This window comes from Myotis davidii, unplaced genomic scaffold, assembly GCF_000327345.1.
Source record: "Myotis davidii unplaced genomic scaffold, ASM32734v1 scaffold370, whole genome shotgun sequence".
NCBI lineage: Eukaryota > Metazoa > Chordata > Mammalia > Chiroptera > Vespertilionidae > Myotis > Myotis davidii.
In genome coordinates, this window is record NW_006288615.1 from 13,077,994 (window position 1) to 13,088,837 (window position 10,844).

The 10,844-nt window shown below is 40.0% G+C and overlaps 1 protein-coding gene across 1 annotated transcript in view; it reads left to right on the forward strand.

Annotated features, from left to right (window-relative positions):
* The window catches only part of PDE11A (phosphodiesterase 11A), a 292,656-nt gene that overhangs the window by 212,984 nt on the left and 68,828 nt on the right, over window positions 1-10,844 (forward strand). The window contains exons 11-12 of the mRNA XM_006760580.2: window positions 333-479; window positions 733-840. Of these exons, the coding sequence (XP_006760643.1) occupies window positions 333-479; window positions 733-840 (255 nt within the window). The remainder of the gene's footprint in view (window positions 1-332; window positions 480-732; window positions 841-10,844) is intronic.

A 10,844-nucleotide genomic window follows, 5' to 3' on the forward strand; every position in this document is an offset into this window, starting at 1 on the left:
ATTTACTGCTCTGTAATATGCATCAGAATATATTGTATGACTATGGTTTCAGTAAACTAGACAGCTTTGTATTCTAAATTCTGCAGACTAGATCCAGTGTGTATATTTTTTCTTCAGATTAGCTTCCTCTTACCCTCCCCCTTTCATCTGCTTGGGGCATTTGCAGTTCAGAAACAAAAGACATTTCCAGCTCAGAGTTTAGCTGCATCAGGGTGTAAGCGCAGGTCAGGTCTGATTTATGTGGCCCGTCAGATAAGCAGGAGAGGAGGGCGAGATGAGGGGCTTGGAAAAGCTGGTGAACTTGCCTTGACTTATGTCTTTTGCTTTCGTAGGCAGCCAACATCCCTTTGGTGTCAGAACTTGCCATCGATGACATCCATTTTGATGACTTTTCTCTCGACGTTGATGCCATGATCACGGCTGCTCTTCGGATGTTCATGGAGCTGGGGATGGTTCAGAAATTTAAAATCGACTATGAGGTAAGGTGTTCTGTCCTGGGTGATTCCGGAGTGTTCTTGGGACACCATGGCAGCTACTCTGAGCCTCCGGTTTCCAAAATGCAAACTAGGATAATACTTTCCCTGCGCACTTCATAGGGTCACCAAAAAAAATTACATGAGATATTTGTGAAGGGATCTGAATCGTCCAAGATGACTCTGAGGCATCGTCTTGGTACTGGTCCGCCAGACACACATACAACTGCCTGACACAACCTTTCCCTTCCCATTTCAGACCCTGTGCCGGTGGCTTTTAACAGTGAGGAAAAATTACCGAATGGTTCTGTACCACAACTGGAGACACGCCTTCAACGTGTGCCAGCTGATGTTTGCGATGTTGACTGTAAGTGTGTTTAGTGACGGTGAGACTCATCTGTCATTTGTGTGGGCCCCCAGGCCTTCTGCTTCACGTTTCCGTGTCTGGGACACATTGCCGTGTCATTTGTTTTACATGGAACTTACCTACCTGGTTCTGGGAGGGCATGTTTCACGGCAGTGTCTGAGCTTTCACTGACGTTTGAAGCAGGTGTAGTCTTGGAATGATGACTTGAGGCTCTTCAGAGTTTTATCTTAGGAAACTGGTTCTTTTTGCAAAAGAAATGCTTGGATTTACAAAGTAATCTTTTTTTTTTGCAAAGGATACGGGGATGAGAAACTGAACAAAGAGATTACTGGATAAAACTGGCTGGTGGAAAGCCAGAGTAGGGGTGTGTGAACATTACCCCCGGGGACACGGAAATCCTGAGAAGGCTGATCTGGGAGAATGGCCAGGGCGGCCAAGGGAAGCCCCAGGAGCGAGAGGGAGTGGATGTTCTCAGATGTAGGGGTGCACTAAGCTTGAAATCTCTGCTCCAGGGGCTCTAACCCAGTTGTGGCGGGCAGTCTTTCTTTGTGGAGAAAACTAGGGCAGCTTGCCAGAAGTAAGCCTTGGAATTTAATCTAAAAGCAAATGTTTGTGGCAAAGATTGAAACAAAATTCTCTATTCATCTCCATTTGCTGGCAAGAAATAAGGCTTGTTTTGGCCTGATTTTTCAACTTAGACTGTTAAGCTCTCATCTAATAAAATGTTTCCTGGCTTAAATTTATTGATTTCTTTAGCCTCACTGTTATATGCCATTCCTTTGTATGCATACACGTGTATATGTGCATGTGAACATGTTTACTATATAAAATGAAAGGAGAACATGAGTTTTGGATTCACATAACAGAAACCTAAATACCTTACATCTCTGCACCCAGATTAAAACTTAAATCCAAACCAGGGAACTCCAAACGACATACATTTCCTTTCAGTCCAAATGAGCGAAGAGTATTCTGTTTCTTCATGAAATTCTCTGCCAATTCAAACTGTACTCATCCTTTAAGGCATTGATGTAATGCCAGTTTTTCCACGAAGTCTTCCCTTTCCCCCCCAAGCATCCGCCAACAATCACTTACTTCTCTGAGCTATGTCTGCCATGTGTTTTCAGTTACCGTCTCCTGCCCTCCTACGGAGTGGGCTTCTTGAGGCTGAAGAGATAATTTCTTGTTCTTTCAATAACTTTCACTTATTGGCTCAGCACCTGCTTATTGAGATCCTCACCAGCACTTGCACTCTGTCATGCACGTGATAGGTTTTCAAGAAACGCATGTTGGATTGATGAACTCAAGTGTGCCGATAGCACAAGAAGATGGGACGGAAATGTCTTCACTTTTACACTCAAGGGCTTGTTTTTGGATCCGCAGCTGCGTAAGGAACAAGAAGACTAGCTTGGGAAAAGCGGACTGGCCCCACCCTCTGTAACGTACACCATGAAAAGCGGTCAGCCTGTCACGTGAGGAAGAAAGATGCTTTGAACTGTGAGCCTTAATTGCTCAAGTGCCAATATTGCTCAAAAATAATAATAACCACTTTCATTTTGCTTTTTCATATCAGATCTCAGTGGACAAGGAATAATTTTCTGTGTGCAGAGTTCATATGTCTGGCACACAGAGGACATTCAATAAAGAAATTATTAACCCGTTCTTTTGGAGAACCTATGAATTTATAGCGAAATCTCAAAATAAGGAAACAGGAACCTTTTCAACCAAGGGAAAGGAATGGCTGGCCATGACATTGTGAGTTAGAGATGGCGAAGGTAGAAGCAGACTTTCCTGACAAGCCTTAAAGTAGTTGGGATGGGGAAGCTGGCAAGAGCGGCAGGATCAGGGTGGGCACTTAGGAGTAAAAGGAAATGTATGCCCAGTAGTCTGGAGTAAATGTTCCCATAAAACGGACCATCTTGATCCTTTTCAAGAAGTTGAAGAAAGGAGAACTCTCAAACTACGTCACCACAATGGGAGTACTCACACTGCCAGAACATTTCAAGGGTGTAGTTATTTTTGCAAGTCTGCTCAGCAACCTTGAGGAGTATCACTGTGTGTTTTTTTTGTTTGTTTGTTTTATTTATTTTTTTAATATATATTTTATTGATTTTTTACAGAGAGGAAGGGAGAGGGATAGAGAGTTAGAAACATCGATGAGAGAGAAACATCGATCAGCTGCCTCTTGCCCACCCTCTACTGGGGATGTGCCCGCAACCAAGGTACATGCCCTTGACCGGAATCAAACCCGGGACCCTCGAGTCCGCAGGCCGACACTCTATCCACTGAGCCAAACCAGTTAGGGTGAGGAGTATCACTGTTTGAGAAGATTTGGGTTTTGTTTTTGTATTAATGCTAGGCAAACTGAGAGAGCTTGCTATTAAAGTTCTCTTGTGGTGTGTTGGTGGATGGGTATTGCAAAATAAAAACATGACTTTGGAAAGAATATGTTGGTCAATGTTATTTTTTTTCTCCCTGGAATTGAAAGGAGTAACCACATCTGTAAAAAATATTATTTTCTGCTCATTAAATTTTGCTGAACTTGACTAAGGGTTACAATAGGTTGAAAATGTCAGCGTTGGTATGTTCCTAACACAAGCAATATCTTCTCCATCTTGACCATGGACAATCTAGTTCATTAGAATTCTTTAACTAAGGAAATAATTATAGAATTACAAAATTAAAGAATTACTTGATCACTGAAGAAAAAAAAGTGAATTTAATTCATTAATCAATCCTAATTTCTGGAATATGACCTCAATCTACGGCAAAATGATAACCTACTTTTTCCCATGAAAGGACACTCCTGAAGAGTATTAGGGTTTTTCACTGGTTTTTTATCATAAGTAATTCTATTTACAGTCTAGTTGTATCTTGTTCTGTTTCCATGTGTTAAGATAGGGCCCAAATCTCTATTAATCTGGGAGGGAAATCCAACTATGGGATTCGGTCTGAGTCACAAAGCCAAGAAAACATGGCCTATGTGCGCTAAATTTTCCTCTAGATGGCGCTCCAAGGCAAAGTTTCCCAGCCAGTTGGCAGGAAAGTGGGGGAGGAGTGAGAGGTGGGGAGGAGGGGGGCGCCACACCTTACCAACCTTCCTTGAAAGTGTGTCTTACAGAACAGGAGACACTGAGGCACACCCCCAAACCACTTTTTTTGTTTTAAAAGAGACACCAACAAAGCCGGTATGTACAAAAGGGCCCCTCCCATAAGGAGAAATCTGCCTCCTTTCTTTCCGAGCTGTTAGCATGAATAATAAGGCATTCTCCCTGTGACCTTGCATCTATGGGTGTGTTTTTTAAGCCCATTGTCTCTGGCAATGGGAAAATTCATGGTTGTGTGTCATAGCTGAGCAAATTATGACACTATGTACGACAGCACAAGCAAATTATAAATATACATACCAGTTTTCTAACCTTTCACCCTAAAATCATTTCAAACACAGAGAATAAACTATTGCCTGGGAGAATTATGTTCTGCAAAAGTGTCCCACCTTATGTCTAGGTAACAAAGCAGTTTTGTTCCTTTAGAAATTAAAAAAAAAAAAAAGAACAAACTGCTTTGTGAGAGAGGCAATTTTTTATAAAATGGTGGAAATTTAGTTCACTGGAAACCTTGTTAATGACTTATTTATTCCATGCCTCTGGATTCCAGATTTTTGAAACAAAAGCTTCAACATTATTCTTTGCTTCTAAAGAGATATTTGAATAGCTGAAATTTTCCAAATATTTTTAATTCCTCGGATAAACAGAGTATATAATTTGTGATTAAGACAAGGGATAAAAACCTGCAGATGAAGAATAATTATACATATTCTCTTTATTTACAGAAGCTTATAGAATAGATATCCCATCGAGCACATGCGCAATGAAAGGTGACAAACACACTTCTTATATTCGCAGTACAGACCAGATAAAGGAAACAGCCGTGCTTTTGTTTGTACTCTGCAAAATAACAGGCATGTGGTGGAGCCACGGTTGCAGAGACAGTTTTTGGTTTTATAAATGATGGACGAGCGTTGACAGACTTTCCAGAGTGGGGTGCGGGGAGAAGGTTTCCTTAAGAGTCAGTGTTCTTTACTATCCCATAAATGTAGTCATTAGCACTTTGGGCCGTGCCCTGCATCCTGGAGGGCTCAACAAAGATGCATTGAACGCGTGGACTTAGTTTGGGGGAATATGATTCAAGGAACCATGTTGCTCAGTGTCCAGTTTTTCCCCCCAAAAAAACTATAAAATGATGAACAGCTATCACTGCTAGAAATCTTGTTCTTTCATCCTATCACACTGAGGTTCAGCTAGGGTTCATACAGAATATTATGATCTTGCGGAATTCACTGAATATGAAAAGAGTAGAGCACATGATCACATTAAAATTTATAGTGGTGCTAGCCGCGTGGCGCTGGTGGGGAATTGCAGTTAAACACTAATAATGACCAAGTATCACGGCAAACACACTGACACCCCCTGACATTTCCTGGGGGCTTCCTAAATCTTAAACGTGAAGGTAGCGTGTTTTGTTTAAGTCCTTATTTGTGTTGTCAACAAGGTTATTTTCACAGATAAGCCAAGCCGTTTTATTGATAATTCAAACTAGAGAGCAGAAGGGACGTTTAGGGAGAAAAATCCGTCCTGTTCTCCAGCTTGAGGAAAATGCACTGTCTGCTGCCTGCCGTCTGCCGTGTTCAGGGAAGCCATTGATTTTCGAGGTGGCAAATTTCTTCTGAAAGATCTCAGAAACACAATAGGAACTCTTTTCCCCAAGAAGAAGAGAACCAGTGGAATTTTAAACTAAAATATTTTTTATCAATAACCAGAATCCTAATTTCAACAGAAAAAATAATTACTTTTAGATGATAACATTGAAAAGTACAAAGAAAGCTACAAGTTTTGTTCTGTAACAGACTGTAATAAAGTAAAAAAAAAAAACAAGTCATATTTGTAATCATCAAACATCACTTTACATTGCATTTCCCTACTAATAATACAATAATAATAATACAATAAAACCTGTGTGTTAGAAAAATCAATTCTTTAATCTTCCTGTAGGAAAGATTGATTTCCAGTATAACTTTCAGAATGGCAATTTTTTAATTTTAAAAAGCAGTGATTTTTAATGTTTTTGCAGAATATCAGCACAGGGCATTATAAATTAACTATGGAGCAAATCAATTTGAATACATTGTTTAAATTATACTAAAGACTCTTGCCTCTTAATCTTATAAGAAGGTTCCTATTTTTATTCTCTCAGGCCACATAATCAGAGTGCAATCAAGCACTCCATGCTTCTAGCTGACATTCCTTTATCCACATTTATTTTATAAAAAGAAAAAGGCAAAGCCACACATAATTAAGAACCTGGTGTGCTAATAACCAAACATACAATTGGGCAGAAGGATAATCCAATCCATTTCCTCACACAAGAGAGTAACCTCCATAACTCACTTTAAGCGCTGCCATTCATGAGTTATGGGTCATTCCCTTTCTAGTGAAAATAAATTCTCCCGCACCGTCAGCCAGGGCTGAGTATTTTTCTTAGGACATGTAAATTGTAAAACCGTATGAACATAGCCATGCCCGGCGTTTGGGGAAAAGCCTAAGCTCTTACTCATGGACATGGGCTTGTAAGGAAATGTATGCGGTTTGGGGACTGGGGCTGCCTAGTTACAATATAGCATTTTTGATTAAAGTGAATTTATTCTTGAGATTTTTATGGTGTTGGTAAACTGCTTAATCTGTCACTTGTGTTTTATGACGCCAGCCGAATCCTCCAGGTCAGGGAGACTCGCAGCAGAGCCAGGGTCGTTTATCACAGCCTCCATTTCCACGGTTTATGACTCAGTAGAGGCACTTTCTTGGGGCTGAGACCTGGCACCTGAGGGTGTCCAGCTGGGAGCTTTAAAAAGTTTTAATTTTTTTAAGAGTCTCATGTTTAATTTTGGCTGAAGGATGGCTGGTAAAAATTTGGGGAAGGTTAGAAGAGGTCTCATATTCTTGAACTTCATCAACCTGGCCTCCGGTGGCACTGGGAGGGGCCTCTCTGCGCTGTTAATGCTGACCACGTGATCTGCTTCATTTTCTGTTCTCACCAACCACAGGTAGACTATCTATCCAATTCACTAGTAATTTATCATAAAATATAAACTATATTTCTAAGCATGAACAGAATATGCCATCTTTGTTCTCAAAAAATCATAAAGTACATATATTCTTTGTGTTTGAAAGTTAAGTCCTTAGAATCTAATATGCATTTTCTTTGGTTTCCTTTTGAAGTACAGTAGGTGTGCTACATACATAGAGCTGTGTTTATTGTATTATCTAAATTGAAGTGGAAGCCTGTTTTTTTACATCTTGTTAAGATATTTATCCTGAAATTTTCCTTATCCCATTTGTATATCTTTTTGCACATTTTATCAAAATATAAGAGGAGAGGTATATTAAATGATTTTAATTTAACCCTATCAGGACTTCTTGAGAATGAAATAAAGCATATTGATAGATGCCAGAGGTTTGCTTTGAAATAACTCCAGCAAACAAACAAACAAAACAATGCATGTGACGATATAGATGAAACAAGACTGGCTAACCATGGCTTCCTGTTTAAGTTAGGTAATGAATGCATGGAGGTTCATTATCAGATTCTATTTTGTGTATACTTTTGACTTTCCCAAATGAATAATTTTTTGGAAATTATTCTAACTAATAGGTTAAAAATTAAGTCATGGAAATGGTTAAAAAATAACTAAATAAATTGATTAAAATCAATCCAGTTTTTTTATTCATGCATCATTTACTCAACACATATAATTATACCAGACACACCATTAAGTTTTGCAGACTTGCCATTCTGAGGCTTACATGGGCAAGCATTTGCAATATGATTTGAGGTTGAGAGACAAGATATATCCAAAGTATAACTCAGGTTTTATGATTTGGTAGTGAGTGCCTTGAGAAGGTTCTGGTTATAAAACAGTATTTAAGTGTAGATGGTAGGGTCCTTCCAACTCTGAGCTTAGTAAGGAAAGGACCATTGTAGACTTCCATCAATATTTAATAAAGGCCAAATCAAGATTTGGCTACAGAAAGACCAGCAAATCTGACAAAACTATCCCACTCCCATGGATAATTAGACAAAATACAACTACTCTGTATTGTATCGCATCCTCTGGTGAAGGAGACGTGTAAACATGGTGCTGGATGGTGCTCCCCTAATGGCTGGAAAGGTTCTGGTCTTTGGGCCAGAAAATGAGATGGCAGTACCTATTTTTTTTTAGCTTAGCAGATCTACATATTGGCAGATAAACATTACTGTAAACACCAAGGGGCATGACCATTCAGCCTAGATGCTGCAGTCTGTGCAGAGGGTTTTATTCACAGGAGAGGATTGTGGTTGTGAACACCTGCTCTTGTCTCCTTTGTGCTTTCATCATCTCTGGTTGGCAAAGATAGGATCCTTTTTTGAAAAGAAGATAGGCTATAGCATCAAGCAGCAGCAATTTATTTGTAAGCACTCTTGGAAAGCAATTGAAATCTGCTTCCACCTTAAACTTGATCAAGTCCTCTGCCTAAAATCATTGCTTATCATTGGAGCATATTGAATAGACTGATATCCACCAGCCTGCCCTAGGATTTGCATGCTGAGAGGTGGCCATTCCATCCTGAAGCCAACCAAATAGAATCCTAAAAAGAAGCACGCTGGCCCAGCGGTAAATGTCCGTGGAGCCCAAACATGCCTTAATGCCCTCGCCACTCTGATCCACTCACAACTGGGGTAGTGATTGAAGGCAGACTTCTCCTAGAACTGTCACTGACAGACACCTCATGTGAAGGACTGTCAAGCAGAGCTGGGTCAGCCATCAACATTGCAATTTGGGGCATTTGTTAGAAGACACCAGCACTTTGTATGTGGCATTTATATGAAACCCTCAAAGAGCACTCTTTGGCTAAAGTAAATTTAATTTTAATAATATACCAAACAAAGGCCCTAGACAGTGACCTTGCAATATTGCACGTTAGCACTTAAGAAATACCAGAAATTAAATGGAAATGCTGTCTTTCATCCCTAAACTCACACTTCCAAGTTGAAGTTGTTTATAGATTGGTTGAGACATGATGACAGATTAGGGACATGGTGCACAGATTCGTCTAGAGGAGGCCCTTCTTTGAGAAACCATGTTCTTCAAACCCTTAGGAGTTGTCTGAGGTGTGCTCTTTTCTCTTCTGCAGAAGAAAGAAAAGGCCGAAGGGAGAAGAAAGACTCTACAAACACGTATCATGTGCCTTAGCAGGTTTTGCTCAGGGGTTAGAGCCCGAGGACTGAAGGGCCATGGGTTTGATTCCAGTCAAGGGAATGTACCTTGGTTGCAGGCTCGATCCCCAGCCCTGGTCAGGGCGAGTGCAGGAGGCAACCAATCGATGTGTCTCTCATATTTTTCTCTGGCCATGATATTCCTGTTCTCTAGGGTAGTACAGGATCAGCTTTGAAATAGGGGCCCCTTCTATCAGGTTCAAATTTTATGTTGACCAAATGATAGGAAAATACTGGATAGCCTATGGGACCCTGGGAAACAGTCTTGCTGTTTGGGTCCTTTGGAGCTTCAGTGGTTATATGCTGTAGTGGCTGGGGGCAGGGCTATCCCAGCTCACATTTTAACCAAACAGAGGACTGTTGGAGGCCTTCTCAGAGGGTGCTCACAGACTTCTCTGGAGAGCGTGATGTGGGAATTAGGTCAATGTGCCTTGAATGTCTCTTTACCTCGGTATATTGTATTCACTGCTTTCCATCTCTGATAATGGACCATGAGGGAATACAGGTGAGAAGACAGATTAAGATAAGTAATTATTAGACCAGGAGCAGAAAAAATATAATATTATTTGAAAAATAAAAGACTAAAATAGAGTCGAGCATAAAATAAATGCATTCACGTTTCCTGCTGCCCCACCCTTCATACATTTTATATCTTTTTAATTTTTTGTAATTTTTCAATTACAGTAGACATTCAATATTACATTAGTTTTAGGTGTACACCTACACATTTAGACATTTATATAACTTACAAAGCGGTCCCCCAATAAGTCTGGTACCCATCTAACACCGTACATATTTATTATAATATGATCGACTATATTCCCTCACTGTACTTTACATCCCCATGACTACTTTGTAACTTCCATTTTGTACTTCTTAATCCCTTCACGTTTTTCACCCAGCCCCCCAACTCTTCTCCCATCTGGAAACCATCAGTTTGTTCCATGTAACTATGAGTTTGTTTCTGTTTTATTTGTTCATTTATTTTGTTTTATAGATTCCACTCTGTTCTCTTTTGAAAGTATACTGTCTCTAGCGGGCAGTTTACTTTTCTCCTCAATGTAAGTGTAGGTCGGAAGGGATAAGACTGGAAAGAAGATGGATGAGGGCAGGGGAGGAGCAAATGGACGCTTAGTGTCAGGTGGACACTTTTTAGGCCCGACGACTCTCAGAAACCATTTACCAGGCAGCTCTAAATCACAGTCAAGAGACAGGTGCTGCTTCAGTAACTCAGGTATCACGGTTGAGAGAGGCAGATATGTTTTGTGTAATTGGGTGTGTGCTGTTTTTCAGGGTTTCTTTATTCTGAGGATCATCCAGAGGTGGATTCCATGGTCTTCAAACACTACAAAATCATAGAATACTTTCTAGGAAGAGGGTCCATGGCTCTCATCAAATTCTCAAAGTATCCATGATACAAATAGTTTAAGAGCTTCATGCTGGATTTTCAGGAGGGACAAGGGTGGGAGGGAAGATGTTCTTCACAGAAAAACATCAGAGTAAAATATATTCCATCACATTATATAATGGGTGATAACCGATAGCTTAAAAATAATTTGGGATTTTGATATTGAGTCTATTAGATAACATTTAACTCAACTTTTCCTACATTTCTAGTCAAATGACCTTAGTTTAACATTATCCCATCCCTACTCTTACTGTTTTAATGCATCAGCTAGTTCTAATCAATAGCA